The sequence below is a fragment of the Lampris incognitus genome, chromosome 13 (genome assembly GCF_029633865.1).
Source record: "Lampris incognitus isolate fLamInc1 chromosome 13, fLamInc1.hap2, whole genome shotgun sequence".
NCBI lineage: Eukaryota > Metazoa > Chordata > Actinopteri > Lampriformes > Lampridae > Lampris > Lampris incognitus.
This window is the reverse complement of record NC_079223.1, coordinates 13444212-13464219: the sequence shown is the minus strand read 5'-3', so window position 1 is coordinate 13464219 and position 20008 is coordinate 13444212. Positions and strand designations below refer to the sequence as shown.

General features: G+C 41.2%; 1 protein-coding gene across 1 annotated transcript in view; it reads right to left on the bottom strand.

Annotated features, from left to right (window-relative positions):
* LOC130123149 (regulating synaptic membrane exocytosis protein 1-like) overlaps positions 1–20008 on the bottom strand; it is a 148027-nt gene that overhangs the window by 67820 nt on the left and 60199 nt on the right. The window contains exons 5-6 of the mRNA XM_056292278.1: positions 8086–8348; positions 4449–5206 (exon numbers count right to left, since the gene is read on the bottom strand). Coding sequence (XP_056148253.1) covers positions 4449–5206; positions 8086–8348 — 1021 coding nt within the window. The remainder of the gene's footprint in view (positions 1–4448; positions 5207–8085; positions 8349–20008) is intronic.

Genomic DNA, 20008 nt, shown 5'->3' with positions numbered 1-20008 from the left:
TGGTACTCTGCCATGTGGAATAAAGGCTTTTTAAATTCGTATGTGTCTTGCATTTATTAGAGGAGACATGCTTGAGAAGAAATACGCTGTATCCCAAATGCTCACTACATACTAATTCAAACTGTGTGATGAATATGTAGTGTGTTCACGCTGGAAAACTGATAAGGAAATATTCTTCAAAATTACAACATGCATACTAAATCTGCTCAAGCTCTGAGTACACTGTTGATAGATACTATTGTCCCATAATGCAACACATTTTGGAAATGGTAGAGCTGGAAATTTTTGAAAAAAATGGCATACAGCGATGCGACCAATGGCCAAGTAGCAAGCTAACCTTCAACAGTGTATAAATTTGCTACAACCTACACTACTAACAAGAACAAGCTGGAACTTAGAATTACATAAAAGAACCAACTATCGTCTACGGGAGTGTTTCTGTCATCTTACGTGAAAACAGTAAAAAGAATAATTAATAAAAACAAAAAAAGATAAATCCAAAGAACATTTTAATGTTTTGTTTGAAATTGGCAGATTCTCCATAGCAGTTCTGTCAGCGCACACGTTGTGTTGTTTCCTTTTCTTTTATTTCTGATATAGTCTCTATCAAAATAGTTTATTATGAGCATGAAGATATGGGAAAGAGTAATAGAAGCTAGATTAAGAGGAGAGGTGACGATTAGCGAGCAGCAGTATGGTTTCATGCCACGAAAGAGCACTACAGATGTGAAGTTTACTTTGAGAATGTTGATTGAGAAGTATAGAGGAGTTCAAAAGGAGTTACATTTTGTCTTTGTAGATTTAGAGAAAGCATACGACAGGGTGCTGAGAGAGGAGGCGTGGTATTGTATGAGGAAGTCGGGAGTTGCAGAGAAATATGTAGAAGTGGTGCAGGATATGTATGAGGGAAGTGTGACAATGGTGAGGTGTACGGTTGGAATGACAGATGGGTTCAAGGTGGAGGTGGGATTACGTCAAGGATCAGCTCTGAGCCCTTTATTGTTTGCAATGGTTTTGGACAGGTTGACGGACAAGATCAGGCAGGAGTATCCATGGACTATGATATTTGCGGATGACATTGTGATCTGTAGCGAGAGTAGGGTGCGGGTTGAGGAGAGGCTGGAGAGGTGGAGGGATGCACTGGAGAGAAGAGGAATGAAAGTCAGTAGGAGCAAGACGGAATACCTATGCGTGAATGAGATGGAGGACAGTGAAATGGTGAGGATGCGAGGAGTAGAGGTGACAAAGGTGGACGAGTTTAAATACTTGGGGTCAACTGTCCAAAGTAACGGGGAGTGCAGAAGAGAGGTGAAGAAGAGAGTGCAGGCAGGAGTGGAGTGGGTGGAGAAAAGTGTCAGGAGTGATTTGCGACAGAAGGGTACCAGCAAGAGTTAAAGGGAAGGTTTACAGGATGGTTGTGAGACCAGCTATGTTATATGGTTTGGAGACGGTGGCACTGACGAAAAGACAGGAGGCAGAGCTGGAGCTGGCAGAGTTGAAGATGCTAAGATTTTCATTGGGAGTGATGAAGGAGGACAGGATTAGGAACGATTATATTAGAGGGACAGCTCAAGTTGGATGGTTTGGAAACAAAGCAAGAGAGCAAGATTGAGATGGCTTGGACATGTGTGGAGGAGAGATGCTGGGCATATTGGGAGAAGGATGCCGAATATGGAGCTGCCAGGGAACAGGAAAAGAAGAAGGCCAAAGAGGAGGTTTATGGATGTGGTGAGGGAGGACATGCAGGTGGCTGGTGTGACAGAGAAAGATGCAGAGGACAGGAAGAAATGGAAATGGATGATCCGCTGTGGCGACCCCTAACAGGAGCAACTGAAAGTAGTAGTAGTAGATGAAGATTAGAACATAGTAGATATTATACTGTGTTAGTGTATAGCAGCGGTCGGGAACCTATGGCTCGCGAGCCATATATGGCTCTTCCGGTGACGGCATATGGCTCCCAGACAATTTTGAGTTGAAATTTTTTTTTTTTTAAAATCAGTTTGGAACTGATTTTAAAATACTTGTGATATTTCTTAATAATACTGTGACATTTTAAAGTAAACAGAAATTAGTTTTGAAGATAAATTTCACGGGTCACGGGTCACCCGTGGGTCGGGTCGGGAACCAATGGCTCGCAAGCATGTCCGGGTCATTGTAAAGTGAAGAAATCAATTTGATCAGATAGCCAACTAGTTTATCCGCTTCAACCCTTGTAACGGAAAAGATGGCGAAAAGAAAAAAAGACGATGATTACCGTGCATTCCAGGCTGCGTGGACAGAGGAATTTGCATTTGTGGAGAGAGCAGGATCTGCGGTATGTCTAATATGCAATGATAAAATTGCTTCGATGAAACGGTCAATTATAAAGCGGCACTTCGATACGCACCATGCTTCATTTGCATGGAAATCTCCAGCGGGGGACAGCAGGAAAAGGGCATGCGAGGAGCTACAGCGGAGAGTGCAGACGAGTCAGCAGCAACTACGTGTGTGGACCAAGCAAGGTGACGGGAATTCCGCTAGCTTTGCGGGTGCTTTGGCAATAGCAAGGAATGGAAAGCCATTCACAGATGGCGAGTATGCCAAAACATTCATGCTTGATGTGGCCAATGAACTGTTTGATGACTTCCCAAATAAAGACGAGATAATCAAACGAATAAAAGACATGCCCCTGTCAGCAAGAACTGTGCACGATCGTAGCATCATGATGGCAAATCAAGTCGAGGAAACACAAATTAAGGCATAAACGCCGGGACATACTTTTCTCTCGCGTTAGATGAGTCAACAGACGTTAGCCATCTATCTCAGTGCAGTATAATTGCCAGGTGTGCTGCAGGTGACACACTGCGTGAGGAAAGCTTGGCTGTTTTGCCAATGAAAGGGACAACAAGAGGAGAGGATTTATTCACATCTTTCATGGAGTTTGCTAAAGAAAAAAAAACTACCGATGGATAAACTTATTTCTGTCTGTACTGACGGTGCACCCTGTATGTTGGGGAAGAACAAAGGATTTGTAGCGCTTCTCCGTGAACATGAAAAGAGAGCCATCCTAAGTTTTCATTGCATCCTGCACCAGGAGGCGCTTTGCGCTCAGACGTGTGGCCAGGAGCTTGGCGAGGTGATGTCGCTGGTCATTCGAGTGGTCAACTTTATTGTTGCCCGAGCTTTAAATGATCGCCAGTTTAAAGCTCTGTTAGAAGAAGTTGGGAATCATTATCCCGGTCTGCTTTTACACAGCAACGTGCGTTGGTTGTCAAGGGGGAAGGTGCTCAGCCGTTTTGCAGCTTGCCTGAGTGAAATCCGGACTTTTCTGGAAATTAAAGGCGTCAAGCATCCTGAGCTAGACAACACTGACTGGCTCCTGCAGTTTAACTATCTCGTGGACATAACTGGCCTTCTGAACCAGCTCAATGTGAAAATGCAAGGTATTGGAAATACAATCTCATCCCTTCAACAAGCAGTGTTTGCATTTGAAAGCAAGCTGGAAGTCTTTCTCAGGGACATTGAAACAGGTCGTCTTCTGCACTTTGAAAGACTGCAACAATTTAGAGATGCATGCTTAGCAAGTGACTCCACTCAACATCTGGATCTCCAGCAGCTAGCTGGCTTTACGTCCAATCTCCTGCAGTCATTCAAAGCACGTTTTGGAGAATTTCGTGCGCGCACTGGTCTTTTCAAGTTCATCACTCATCCACATGAGTGTGCAGTGGACAAAATCGACCTGACATGCATCCCCGGGGTCTCTATCGGAGACTTTGAGCTGGAAGTTGCTGACCTGAAGGCATCAGACATGTGGATGAGTAAGTTCAAGTCACTTAATGGAGAGTTGGAAAGTCTTGCACAACAGCGAGCAGAGCTGGCAAGGGAACACAAGTGGACAGAAATGAAAAATCTTCAACCTGAAGACCAGCTGATTCTTAAAACTTGGAACGAGCTTCCTGTGACATACCACACAATGCAGCGTGTGAGTATTGCCGTACTGACCATGTTTGGCTCTACATATGCATGTGAGCAGTCATTCTCGCATATGAGGAACATTAAGACCAACCTACGCTCACGTTTAACTGATGGAAGCCTCAACACCTGCATGAAGCTCAACCTCACCACGTATGAACCAGACTACAAGGCCATCAGCAAAACCATGCAGCACCAGAAGTCGCATTAAAAGTAAGACATATTTAATTTATTATACGTTAAAAATACTATATGGCTCTCAATGAAATATATTTAGAAAAATTTGGCTTTTATGGCTCTCCCAGTCAAAAAGGTTCCTGACCCCTGGTGTATAGTATGAATTTGGGACAGAGCTATAGTTTATGCACCTCATCAGTGTACCGGTAGGCTGTGTGATTACAATACCCAGTAGCACTTACATCCAGTCCAGTTTTAGCATGTATGCATATTTCTTTTTAAACCTGGAGCAGGTGATTATTGGGGTGAGTTTCTCTCACCTCTCTCACTGACACTTTCAATCTCGGCATCATCACAGCTGCTGTACTCTGGCGTGGTCCCACCCTCCTCCTCTGAGCTGCTGACACTGGTCTGCCTTTTTCCCCCTACCCCCATCCCTCGCTTCGTCTTGTAGGGCTTTGGCGGGGGTGGGCGCAATGATTCCGACTGGTCCGAGCTCAGCGAATCATTGCGCAGCATGCTCTCGGCCTTTTCCCGTTTGGTCCGTCTCATTGCTGCCCCCTGGCCAGGAGCAGCAGCTGGCCCTGATCCAGGCGGGGGCTCTCGCAGTTCAGCGGGGGGGACTTGCTGCAAAGGGGGGTGCTCATGGGGCCCGCCAACCACACCCGCTGTCCTTTGTCCCTGTCTGCCGTCAGGACCGGGCCGAATCCCTGGGCCTGAGACTCTGCCCTCGACTCCAACCTCACCCCCCGCACCAGCACACCTGCCCTGGGCGAGCGGTGTATTGCCCCGACCTCCCGGAGGAACAGCACCTGTTTGATGCAGCTGGCCCTGGTGTTGGCGGGGAAGGGGTCCACTGAGGGCCACATGTTGGTAGCCCCCTACCTCTGTCTGTCGTACCCCTTCTCCTCCAACAGGGTCATGGTCCAGGGAGCGTCCTTTGGTCAGCCGTCGACCCTCCCTGCGCTCTCTGGAGTCCCCGCGGAGGTCGCGGTCCATGGATACTTGGGTCTGGAGTCTGGGCTGGCCTGGTTGACGCTCCCCTCGACCCACTCCGCCGCCACCCCGTCCGTTGTTCCTGTAGAATGAGTTAAAAGAGAGAGGAGAGATGGAGGAGGGAAAGGAAAAGAATATGAAAAAGTGATGAGGGAGTGCAGCATTTGTAAACGCCATCCCTGATATACTGACATCAAAGTCATTATATTGTTTTGTACTGGAGTGGATTAGATTGGATCTAGAACAAGTCAGTATCTGGATATAATGTGGATTTGCTGATCTAAGACTAGATGTGTTTTGGGATTGTGGTTGTGGTAATATGGTGATATAACTTAAATGTTGTCATCCCCTGGTCTTAAAGGCTGCATTACAGTAAAGTGAGACCATTTTCTGAACTTACTCATCTGTTTTAGTGAAATGAGCAATGAATCTCTCTACCTGCTTGGTCACCATAGCCACATTACTAATGATCATTTATCAACATTTTGTGCTGTTTAAATATCTGGCGAACATTTTAAACAGGCAGCCACAATATATCATCACATCAATAGAGATATTCAGTCAAAATTACGGCGATATTTGATTTTGTCAGAATCACCCAGCCTGACTTGGATTTGTCCTACAGTGGGAGAAAATGCTGTACAGTACTGTTCAGTTAACTCTGATGTCCCTGTCAATTCTAATCCAGCTGTATTCAACCATGTATTATAGAGAAACATGTATATATGTACATGTCAGGTTGTATCACAAGCCAATACTTGACCAACTGGTTAAACTGACTATTCCTCCCTAGTCCTCCCCTGTCATGTTGAAGGTGTGTTATTTAGTGAAATTGGGTTGTGAAGAGATGGACTTGAACGAAAACCTGTTTCAACCCAACGTGTGTGGACAAAAGTAATGTGTTCAAATTGCATATTACTGTACTACATAGCTCATTCAATGCATACTGCACACTGCTACACTCAAGTACATGTGGTTAGCTAGAAATTAAAGGAAAATTCGGGGGGGGGGGGGTTAGAGCCCGGGTCATATTTTTGTAGTTTTTGCCATCATACATATCAGTAGGAATATTATTTAACTCACCAGCTTAATTTTGTAGATTTTGGACATGGTACCACCGCTGGACTCAGACATGTTTCAAAAAGTCTAATTCAACCCATTATCTAAACCATGTATTGTAAAGTGAAAACCAAAGTGAACGTTAAAAATTATGATGAAAGTCCGCAGTGGTGTAGCGGTCTAAGCATCGGCTTTGTGTCGATGCAGTTGCCCACTGGGGACCGGGGTTTGCGCCTCAGTCTCATCAGATCCGACTATGGCCAGACTCGAGGTAGCAGCAATAATTGGCAACGTTGTCTTCGGGAGGGGGGCAGAGTCAGCTTGTGTTCGTCACATGAATGCGTCTCTCTGTGTGTGTCGGAAAAAGCAGTGGTTCGGCCTGGATTCGCCTTGTCACGAAAGTGGCGAGGCGTCTCCTTCGAGACTGCCGGCCGGAGAGATGCATTTGGTGAACGCATGCAGTGCGAGGGTGGGTGTGTGAACTAAAATAGGGATCGATTGGCCACTAAATTGGGCAGAAAAAGGGAAAAATCAGAAATAAATAAAAAAATTATGATGAAATGTCTAGTACGATCAATGGTGGATGAAACTGCTGATCTACTTCCTGGTTCGACCTGCAGGAAGTAGCAGCCTATACTTACCATAGGTAGTAGTAACCATCCATAAACTAGCCGGCCAGCACAACAGAGAAGTCATAGATAACGGACAGTCATAGACACAGTCTGACAGAGACACTAGGGGGGTTTGTTGTTTAAAGACTCCTGTTCACTTGTCCCATAAGACACCGTTGAGTCTAAGCTGAGTCCAGCAGCGGTCCTCGGTCCAACATCTACTAAATGAAGCCGCATTCCTAAATGCTATTTTTAATGCCTTTGAGAAAGAGGGAGGGAGACAGAAACAGAATGAGAGAGAGAGACAGAGAGAGAGAGAGAGAGAGAGAGAGAGAGAGAGAGAGAGAGAGAGGGAGAGAGAGAGACAGAGAGAGGGGGTGGGGGGGTCTCGCAAGACATAGAATAGAAAAGGGCTGGCGTCCGGGTAGCATAGAGGTCTATTCCATTACCTACCAACACAAGGATCGCCAGTTCGAATCCCTGTGTTACCTCCAGCTTGGTCAGGCATCCATACAGACACAATTAGTTGTGTCTGCGGGTGGGAAGACGGATGTGGGTATGTGTCCTGGTCGCTCCATTAGCATCCCCTCTGGTCAGTCGGGGCGCCTGTTTTGGGGGGGGGACCGGGACCGGGGGGAATAGCATGATCCTCCCACGTGCTACGTCCCCCTAGTGAAGCTCCTCACTGTCAGGTGAAAAGAAGCGGCTGGCAACTCCGCATGTATCAGAGGAGACATGTGGTAGTCTGCAGCTGCAGCCCTCCTCAGATCGACAGAGGGGGTAGGGCAGCGACCGGGATGGCTCGGAAGAGTAGGCTAATTGGACAGGTACAACTGGAGAGAAAAAGTGGGGGAAAATCCAAAAAAAAAGAATAGAAAAGGGCTTTTAACCACTGGTTTGGATGATCAGTACTGTTTTCTTTCTATTTAAGTTCTATTAATGAGACAATGAGACAATTACACCGCAGCCAATCATGATCAAACTTTTAAACGGGCCTCCAATGGGATGACATCTTTCATTTATGGAAAACGAACACCAAATCTGATGATGGTGTTGGAGTGAGCAAAGTGGGAAATGGCAATGGCTCTGACTGATACTGACTAATGAAATTATTTGCAATTGCTGCACCGAGTATTGGTGATGTGCCTTGGCGTGTGTGATGGGTTTTTTTTTTTCAGTGCTCGAATAACAGCATGATAGTAGTTCGCTTTTTACTTAACATCTCTGTAGACTTTCCCTCCGTCTGCCCATTAGAAATACCCAGTTTGCTTGGCTCATGTCTTTAGCTTACGCATCTCTTGGTGGTTCGCTGCGTGAGCGGAGGTCGGCCCCAGACACGGTCCCGGGTGCACCGGTCCGGATGGGGTCGTGGGGTGTTGTCTGGGCCTGGGACCGAGTTTGGAGATTCTTGCTCCCATTGGTCAGGCACATGGATGGTTCACTGACAGCCGAGTCAAGGCCGGTGGTGGTCTTCCCAGCTGGACCCGAGAACCACTCGCCTGGCTTGGTCAGGATCTCCTGCTGCTTGCGGCAATTATTACAAACCCAGATAACCTGCAGGGACAAAGGTGTACTGTAGTCAGAAACATTTACATGACAAAACCCCTTTGATGTGTGACATTTTGTTTTCGAGGAGGTGCCACAACAAAAGACAAAATGCAAAAAATTCAATGAGGAGAAACAAGAGATGGCATTTAATATCGGATGTACGTCATATTAATAAGCCCGTTGTTATATTGACAAAGTCTTGGGTGTCGATATACTTACGTCACAGTAAAACCTAAATTTTTGATGTCCTGTTTTCTATTCGTATGCCATACTCTGATGCCTCTCCTAAATAAGCAAATGATTTTTTTTCATTTATATTAAAATAAAACAGAGAACTTGACTTGTCTTTATACATGCTCAATAATCCAGCTAAGGAAATAACAGAAAGTTGAATCAGTTCATCTGGACACAACACTTATTGAGAGAAATGTTTCATCACTCATCTAAGTGACCTCTTCAGTCTAAACTGACTGCAGGTATCCCCACCCTTATAAACAATAGTGGCACAACAACCAAAATTAGCTAGAGTTTCAATGGCCATGTGTACTATTCACAGAGGACTGGGGAATGTTTACAATCCCAGCATTGTAAGATGGTGACAAATGTACTCATAGCCCCCCCCCCCCGGTTTAAGGATGGTCGTTCTTTGATTCCCTGTTCAAACCAGCGTTCCTCCCTATCAAGGATGTGCACATCCTCATCCCTGAAAGAGTGGCCACTGGCCTGTAGATGGTGTAGACTGTGGAATCCTGGCCTGACGTGTTAGCTCTCCTGTGTTGTGCCATTCACTTGGCCAGCGTCTGTTTAGTTTCCCCGACGTACAAGTCACGGCAATCCTCCTAGCACTTAACAGCATACACTATATTGCTCTGTTTGTGCCGGGGGGACCCGATCCTTGGGGGTGGACCAATTTCTGGAGCAGCGTGTTTTGGGGTTTGAAAGCAACTGAGACTTGGTGTTTGGAAAATACGCATCTCAACTGTTCCGACATGCCCGCCACATACGGAATCACCACTGGTTTACGTTTAGATGTAACCTAGATGTCTAATTTATTTCAATAAAAAGCTTGCATTGCATGATTTTGTTAGCATTCTTATTATGATTCTTGCTATTCTTATCATATGCTATTTAACCCAGCCAACGAGGATGCACAAGCCAGTGCATTCTTAGTGCCAGTCCCAAGCCTGGATAAATGGGGAGAGTTGCGTCAGGGAGGGCATCCAGTGGAAAACCTTTGCCAAATCAAATGTGTGGATCATAAATCAGATTCCCATACCGGATCGGCTGAGGCCCGGGTTACCAACAACCGCCACCGGTACCGTTTGCCAGCATAAGTCCTTCCTCCAAAAGGAAGGACTCCAAAAAACGATGATCAAATGTATTATTTTTTTTAGTAAATTGAAGTTGAGCATAAACAGTAGTAAAATTAAAGTTAAAATATTTGGCCATCACAAAATTGATGCTTTGAAGCACCAATTCTTCTGTGATGGTGAGGAGTTAAAAAGTGTACATAGCTTCAAATACCTGGGTATTGTTTACAATGGTTTATTTAAAACTGCTATTGAGAACTTTGTAAACAGTCCTCTACAGCTATAATAATAATAATAAACTTTATTTGTATACCACCTTTCATACATAAAATTTAGTTCAAAGTGCTTTACATTAAAAACAAGGGAAACAATAAAACTCAACAACAATACAGATAAAATAAGTTAAAAGTAATAAAACACGGACCTAGGCAAAAAACATAAAACAAGGCAAGAAATAAAACCACAGTACAAGATAAAAAAAAATAAGGGTAAAAGAAATATAAAGTGGAATTAATTAAAAGCAAGAGCATAAAAATGGGTCTTGGGCTGATTCTTAAAACTATCTATGGACGTTGTTTCTCTTATTTGTTGGGGGAGTCTATGTTTGCCCTATTGTAGTCCTGTAGGAAGTTTGATTTACCAATAGATACTAGACAAGAGCTTTTTGACAGAATTGTGAAACTAGTTATGTTGTATACACGTGAAGTATGGCGGTTTGAGAAGACAGCCACTTTAGAGAGGTTACATCTGAAGTGTACATTAAAAGTTAAAATAACAACTTGTAATAATATGATATATGCTGAGCTGGGAAGATACCTACCATGTATTGGTACTGAAAAGAGAATTATTGGTTATTGGGGCAGTTTGCTGAGGGGGAAGGAAACACAAGTCAGTCGGGAAATATATAAATGTTTATTTAATTTGTATATCTCGGGAACGTATGTATCAGCAAATATTAGGTGAATGTGGTTTCTCCTAGTTTTGGTTGGATCAGAGGTGTGATAATATCAAATGGCTGAAACTGGCAACAGAGCAGAGGTTAAAAGATCAATTGTGAATTTAAAGAGGCCTTTAAGTTGGAAAAGTATCTACTCTGTGAAAACAGGAGGTATTGCCAGGCTATTTGTAATTTTTCAAGTTTCTAAAATAACAGGAAGACACAAGAGTTTGGAAAGGAATAAAAGGTTTTGTAATTTATGGAATGACAACTGTCTGGGGGATGGATATCATGTTTTGTTTACACAAGCATTACAGAGAATAGAAAGAAGTACCTGCCAAAATACTTTGTAAACCATCCGTCTGTGCTTAAGCTATCATTATTACAGACAAATAAACCAAGGATAGTATGTAAACTAGGTGCCTTTGTGAGTAATGCTCTGCCTTTCTTTAAAAGGTCGAGAACACCGCCAGTAAAGCTCACTTGCTAAGGAAGCAGGAAAAAAAATCAATCGACGTGGACGACCGACTGCAGAGTTTTCATCAAGCTTAACGGAACACCAGAGGAAGCAAAGGTGCTCCACATCAGAGAGGTTGCACAACTGGACAAGTACCAGTAACTACAAGTGGTGTCTGGACACTGCTTGGCATTCTGCGCATCATATCCTTCATAAATTTTATAAGTCCATTATAATTGTGTTATCCTCTTTCAATGTTGTATTGTGTAACTTGCGTAAACACAAAATCCATCGCACGTTGTCCATCTTGGGAGAGAGATTCCTCCTCTGTTGCTCTCCCTGAGGTTTCTTCCTATTTTTCTCTCCCTGTTAAAGGGTTTTTTTAGGGAGTTGTTCCTTATCTGATGAGAGGGTCTAAGGACAGGATGTTGTGTTGCTGTTAAGCCCACTGAGGCAAATTCAAATAAAATTGAATTGAATTGAATTAAGCAAGTAATTAACATGCTTGACTATGTACTATATTGGACTATTGGACACTAAAATTCATGAACCTTGAAAAAGACATAGATCTTGACATTAATTTCTTCTTCTTCTTTTTTTTTTTAAGAAACCGTTCAGTATCATAGCGATATCCGAGACCTGGCTCAACAATAAGAAAGGGGTGGATTTTGAGATGGACGGATTAGACTTAAATTACATGATCAGGAAGAACAAGAAAGGAGGTGGTGTGGCTCTATATGTAGACAGAAACCTCAATTATACGGTAGTAGAAATCATGTCTACAACTACTGATGATGTAATGGAATGCATTACCATTGAAATTTACATGGAAAAAAGGAAAAATGTAATTGTTGTATGTACAAAGCACCTGGATCCAGCACTGAAATATTTAAGGAAAGGATGGAAGAAATATTTGCTTGGTCAAATCAGAAGGTTATGTTTGTTTGTGGGGATTTCAATATAGATTTGCTGAATCCCAATAAGCACAAATTGACGAGTTCATCGATGCAATGTATAGCATGAGTCTTTATCCAACGATCTAAAAACCCAGCAGAATAACATCACACTGTGCCACTCTAATAGACAACATATTCTCAAATAATATGGACAACAATATAGTGAGCGGGTTGTTAACGAATGACATAAGTGACCATTTGCCAGTTTTTGTGATCTATGCCTGTGATTATGTGAAGGCTAAGAAAGACAATATGATTAAATACAGGAGAGTGAGAATGGAGGAAGCATTTATGAATTATTAAAACAAAACTGGAAAAAAGTATATGAGGAAAATGACATTGCCAAAGCCTATAATACATTTCTCAGTATATTTATAACACTATACGACAAAACCTGCTCAATAAAACAATACAACAGGAAGCAATATCATGAGGATAGACCGCAGATTACAAAGAGACTGCAAATTGCTTGTAAAAAAAAAAGAAAGTTCTTTATAGACAGTTAATAAAATGTAGAACAGAAGAGGCAGAAAATAGATAAAAAAAGATACAAAAATAAATTAATGAATGTTATAAGAATATGCAAGAAGGAACATTATAAAAAAATATTTGAGGAAAACAAAGACAATATCAAGGGCACATGGAGAGTATTAAATAGCATTATTAGAAATGGACCAACAAACACAAGTTACCCCCAATATTTCATGGACAATGATAAAACTATAAACAATATGAATGATGTGGCAAGTGGGCTTAACACATTTTTTTGTAAGTGTGGGACCAAAACTGGCAGAAGACATTGATGACCCACAGCCAAAAGAGGTGGGGGCTACTGAGGATGATGAAGATAGAATTCAATGCTCAAGTTTTCTGAGAGCTGTAGAAGGAAAGGAAATCATTGATATTTTTAACAAGAGAAAAAATCAAACATCGCAAGACTGGAATGGAATTGATAAGACTTTAGTTAAGAAAGTCATTGATGGTATTGTAAACCGACTGACTTACATCTATAACTTATGACTTACATCTGTAACTTATCTTTCAATACATTCATGCAATATGAAAATCGCTAACGTTATCCCACTATATAAAGCTGGGGATAGACTTCACTTTACCAATTACAGGCCCGTGTCCTTACTTTCCCAGTTCTCTTAAGATTTTGGAAAAACTATATTGCAAGGTTGGATCATTTTATTGAGAAACACAATTTTTTGCCAGATAGTCAGTATGGGTTCCAATCAAACACATTGACATCGATGGCATTAATGGCACTAACAGAAGAAATAACTAGCTGTACTGATAACAAGAAATATGCAGTGGGAGTATTTGTAGATTTTTAAAAAAGCATTTGATACAATTGACCATGACATATTACTTAATAAAATGATAAGGTATGGCATCAGAGGGGTGGGGCTAAATTGGCTGAAAAGTTATATGGGAAACAGACAACAATTTGTGCAGATAAGTGACTACAAATCAACATACATGGACATTACTTGTGGAGTCCCACGGGGGTCAGTATTAGGCCCTAAATTGTTTGTTCTGTATATCAATGACATAGGTAAGGTATCAAGTCTATTGGAATTAATTTTATTTGCAAAATACACAACCATTTTTGTTCCAGGGAGAATTTACAGGAGCTTTTGGAATTGATCACAGCTAAAATGAAAAATTTAAAAATGTGGTTTGACAGAAACAAATTATCATTAAATCTGAACAAAACTAAGTTTATATTATTTGGAAATTGTAAAATAGACACACAAGTAGAAGTAATGATCAACAATATTAACATTGAAAGAGTGTATGAAAATAAATTTCTGGGTGCGATACCTGACCATAAAATCTGCTGGAAACCTCATAAAAGATTCGTAAGAACAAAAATGGCAAGGGGCACTGGAGCTCTGGGAAAAGCAAGGCACATTATGGATCATAAAGCATTGTACATTCTGTATTGTTCCCTTGTATTGCCATATTTGAATTACGATGTGGAGGTATGGGGAAACACCTACAAAAGCAACCTACAGTCATTATGTGTACTACAAAAAAAGAGCAATAAGGATAGTAAACAATGTAGGATATAGGGAACACACTAACAAAGTGTTTTTAAATTCACGGGCTATGAAGTTCATGGATGTGGTAGGATTTAAGACTGCACAAATGTTGTACAAAGCAAGATATAATCTACTTCCTGGCAAACATACAACAGCTGTCCTCATATAAAGAGGGGGGGGAAACTGAAAACTGAATTTTAAGAAACACTTTGTTCGTACCACTCGCTAAAGTATGTGTATTTGAAATTGTGGGGTAAGCTTGTGGAATGGTTTAGATGAAGAACCGAAGGAAAGCACAAGTTTAAATCAATTCAAAAAGAGGTACAAAAAAATGTTTTAAAGAGGAACAAGGATGAGAAGGCGGTTTTGCTTCTCTTATGACCATGACAGCTATTGCTGTTATTGTTGTTTTTTTGAAATCATGGTTATTGTTTTCTGTTTTGTTTTTTTTGTTTTTTGAGTCATTCTGAGATAGATATTGAGAATGACATACTCTTATGTGTGAAAAACTAAGTTTATTATTTAGGTTTATTAATTGAGCATTAGAGAGAGGGCAGGAAATTATAAGTAGTAACTTCCTCCTGCTCCTTTTCAAACATATATTTGTTGGATTCTCTATTGAGAATTATTTTGTTGAATTCTACTTGTTTTATTTTTATTATTGTTGGGGTTTTCTTTCTTTTAATTTCATTTATGCTTGGTCTTTTTTTGTTTTGCATGTTCGAAATAAGACATTTGATTTGATTTGATAAGACTCAGTTTGTGATAAAGATCTATTCTGATTGTTTACTATTGTACTGCTGTTTTGTTTGGTTTATGCTCATACCACAACATGTGGTCTAGACTCTAGAGTAAACAAAGCTGAATCTGAATCCAATTCCTCTACACACCCAAATAGTTCAAGTAAATTTAAATAAAATAATGAATTATGGATGCAAAAATAATAATAAATTTAAAAAAAAATTAAATAGCAATGTGATGTCCTGGCGGGCTGTCCAGGGTTTCTCCCCACCTGCCCCTCAATGACCGCTGGAATAGGCTCCAGGATCCCCGCAACCCTGAGAGCAGCATAAGTGGTTTGGATAATGGATGGATAGATAATCATTACAGGATTCCAATGTAATATATATTGGAATAATGACTTCTGGGATAGGCTCCAGCAGCCCCACGACCCTGACAGCAGGATAAGTGGTTTGGATAATGGATGGATGGATGGATATCGGAATAATAGCCTTTATAGTATATATTATATATAATATATATACTGTATAATACACAGTGTATAGCCTATATATAATTAAAGAATCCAAATATTTGGTAATTCCATCCATCCATCCATTATCCATACCGCTTATCCTGCTCTCAGGGTCGTGGGGATGCTGGAGCCTATCCCAGCAATCATTGGGCAGCAGGCGGGGAGACACCCAGGACAGGCCACCAGGCCATCATAGGTCTGTGTGTATACATATATACATGTATACGTTTCATCCAAATGACCTTGGTGCCATATCATCTTAAAAACCAAATAAGATATCAACAAGCTTTGTGCAACTTTTGATAAGCTTGGTCCAATAATGATCCACAGAAAATTTGAACAAGCTACTGGTAAGAATAGATCCACTTCTCCTGCTGTACACAGGAAAATGCACAATGGCAGTATTTTCCATCCAGAAAAGGGGTTTGCTGAGAGCTCCAGCTTTTTTTTTTTAGGGTTACCCTGCCTCATGTTCACACACTTGCATTTTTTGTGGGAGATGAGAGCATAGCTTATTGTCAGTCCCTGCCCAGCTTTTACCAGCAGTTTTGGTTACCTGTATCTGCCACGTTTAAACCACATCCAATAGCCTTGTGGCTGAAAAGCAAGAGTATGAAAGGAGATCATTGGTTTGAATCCTGGAACCGGTGCTGGGTTGATTGAGGCCATGTCCATGTCCATGTCCATGTGTAATCCAGCAAAACTGGAAAATGCCGTTTTCACTTCCAAAATGGGTCGAAAATTGTCAGAATTTTCTGTGGATCATTATTGGACCAAATATTTGGTTAAAAAAAAAAAACTAAATTAAAAAAAAAAATTTTTAAAGTATGAGCAGTCAGTTGTAAGATATTTCTTAAACAAGTTAAATTATGTTGTAAAGAGACTGGAAACAGCCTAAAAACCAAACACTCTTTTCCCATTTTCTTTAGAAATTTTAGGAATTGAGAGAAATGACCTAAAGTGAATATGGTGGTCTGTAATGTTGCAGAAACAGCTTCAAATAATAGGGACAATTAAAAATGAATATATCCTTAAATGGATGTCTTCTTGTGTCTAAAGCTTGGCCAGTTAAGAGCATTAGATATCATACAATGGAGTTTTACAATTTAAAATAAACCTATAAGGGTTATCAATAAATGCATTGTAGATGTGCTTTGGATCTGTAGTTCTTAATATCAGAACCATAATAGAAACTGAGATTATTTATGATGCGATTTAATGCGATAAAATCATTATAATGAATTCATTTAAACAGACTCTCCTCTTCCTTATTCTTCCTCCATAACACAGTGGTGTTGCATGAGATCTGGTTTATGTGAAGGAATTGGTACCCTGACTTCTGCACAATATATGAATCACCAGAAAGATATTTTGGCGTTATCATCATAAAGTTGTTGTGCAAACGGATACTATAATACACACTAAAGGAACCATCCTTAGTATACAAAGCAAAACTTCAACATAATAACGATTATATCTGGATATAATGTGCATCTGGTGATTTGAAACTAGACGTGTTGTGGGATTGTGGTTGTGGTAATATGGTGATATAACTTGAATGCTGTCATTCCCTGGTCTTAAAGGCTGCATTACAGTAAAGGGAGACAGTTTTCTGAACTTATTGTTTTAGTGAAATGAACAATGAATGTCTCTACCTGCTTGGTCATCATATTCACATTACTAATGACCATTTATCAACATTTTCTGATGTGGAAATATCTTATGAAAACACCAGAAGTCATTCACTAACTATCATCACATTATCATTATCCAGGTATTCAGTCAAAAATATCATGCTATTTGACTTAGTCAATATTGCCCAGACCTACTGGGTATGAGACATTTTATGATTTGCATTTGACATCATATCAACATAAAACTGTCTAAAGTGACTCCATCCTCATTATTCTTAACCGCAGCCAATTAAAACCTTGGCTGTTACGGCAACAGTTTGAAGGCTAGCTTCAAACACGATGGCAGTCAAACAGGAAATGGAAGAAGTGAACTTCCTGAAACAGCACAACTGCTGCCAACCAGCCATCTAGAGAGAAAAAGCTTTTAAGATCATCACCACGGCAGTTTTACCAAGCGGCATCTTGGCTCGGACCGCCAGCCGCTTTAAGCTTCCAATGAACCCCAAGAGCCATAAAGTTTTCTCTCTCTCTCTCTCTTTCGCTCTCTCTCTCTCTCTCCGATCACACACCCAATAACTACTCTTAGTCATCATAACCCTGTATTGGGCTGACATCAAAATAATGCCAAAGGAAGAGGAGGAGGGAAAGACAGAGAGTGAGAGGAGACGGGGGAGAGGTGAAGCAGTCTCTCTCCTTCAGCCACCAGAGTCCTCATCACTCCCAAATAACACTTTAGAGAATGAAAATAAAATCCGCTGCCATCTGTCTTTCTTTCTACCTCTGCCCTCCCTCTATACCCCCTCCCTCTCTCTACATCTACCTCTCCATTTCTATCTCCCACTCCCTTTCTATCTAGGCCTATACCTCTCTCCACTCATCACTCCATCTATCTCTCTATTCCTCTCTCTTTCTACCTCTCTCCACAGCACTGTTTCTCTACTTCTCTATCCCTCTTTCTACATTGTGCCATCTACCCCCCTCTCTCTCTCTCTCTCTCTCTCTCTCTCTGTATCTCTTTCACTGTACTTCGGTTTGTCTAGTCCGATACCTCTCTCCCTTTGCCTCCCCCCTTCTCTCTACCTCTCCCTTTTCTTTACCTCTTGCTTTCTCACTCTCCACCTATATCCACCACTCCCTCTTCCTTCTTTATGCTACTTCTTCCTCTCCACGTCTCCCTCTCCATCTCTCTCTCACACACACATCCCCTCCTCCAGATTGCTTTTTGATTAAAGCCACAAAAGATAGAGAGAACAGCTTCACACCAACGCAGCTATATTTATCCTAGCACACCCAGGCACCAGCAGACACACACACACACACACGCACACACACACACACACACACACACTCCTTCATGTAGGAATTTATGGCTTTGGTAAAAAAAATTTAAAAAAAAACAGCCACCAATCTGTGATTCTCTGCAGCCAAACCAAAATTACGAAACTGCGGCCATAACCAACACTGCAGCGCTGGCCCTGTTATCTACACAGTGCTTTCCAATGTAAGTAGGTAAAGTTTATTTAGTATAGCAACTTTCACAGAACAAGGTCACAAAACGCTTCACAAGAGTATAATTGTTCAAAATAAGACCATAAAAACAGCAAAAAGGAAGCAAACAATAAAACATAAACAACAAAAGACCTTAAAAACACACAAAATAACAAACACTAGACAGCATAGTTTGAATAAATGGTTCTTCAACTGTTTTTTAAATGCGTCAGAGACTGCAGATTGTATGTCTAAAGGTAGAGCATTACACTGTGTCAGAGCCACAACTTCAAATGTTTGATCATCTTTGTTTTCAAACAAGAGCGAGGGACAACCGGTTAGCACTGGTCAGAAGACCTAAGCAACTACTGGTGATATAGGGATGGAGCAGATCACAGATGTACACAGGTGCCTGACCATGCAGGGCTCTATATGGGGAAAAAAGAACCTTAAAATTCATCCTAAACTTGATGGGAAGCCAATGTAAAGAATATAAAATGGGTGTGTAATGTGAGTCGTCCTACTGACCTGGTCAACAGCCTTGCAGCAACATTCTGGACCATTGGTAGACCATCCAGAAATGACTTGCTGAGGCAGGTGAAAAGTGAACTGCAGTTGTCTATCCCGGATGATATAAAAGTATGAATAATCATTGCTAGCTCTGGTTGTGAAAAAACAGACCTGAGTTTGTCAATGTTTCTTAAATGGAAAAAAAATGCATGGGTCAACAATTTAATATGTTAAACGAAGTTCATAGCTTGGTCAAAAATAACACCAAGATTTCTAAGATTAGACTGTACAGCTGAAAAAAGGGCCCTAATACACTGAGCAACCTTGAAAGCTATACTATCTGTAGCAATGATAAGGACCTCAGTCTTATCTGCATTTAGCTGCGAAAAGTTATTGGCCATGCAGTTCTTAATCGTAATCAGACAACTGTGCAAAACAGACAGTTTGTCAGTTTTATCAGGTTTAAAAAAGACATACAGCTGAATGGCCTAACAGTGATATGAGATACCTTTAAATTTGCTAATAATATGACCTAAGGGAAGCATATACAAAGCAAATAATATAGGACCCAAGAAAGAACCCTGAGGCATACGACAGGAAAGATTGGCAGTTTCAGACATGTAGGGACCAAGGGAGACACAAAAACTCCTATCCAACAGATAGGAGGAGAACCCGTCCAGGGCGCACCCAGAGACACCCACCCACTGCCTAAGCCTTTTAGTCAGGAGGCTGTGATCCACAGTATCAAAAGCTGCGCTAAGATCTAGCAGCACCAAAACAGTGCATTGACCCACATAGGAAGACATCATTATGTTATTGGAAACTGAGAAGAGCTGTTTCAGTGGAATGCTTCCGACAGAAGCTAGATTCGACGTTATCTAAAAAGTTGTGTGCAGTCAAGACAGCAGTGAGCTGTTTGCAAACAACTTTCTCTAAAATCCTGGGGATAAAAGGCAGCTTTAGATATAGGCCTATAGTTTTTAGGAAGTGATGGATCAATGGTTTTGTTTTGTTTTTAAAGGCTGAAATCTACATGTTTAAAATAAGCTGAGACAGAACCAGATTGCA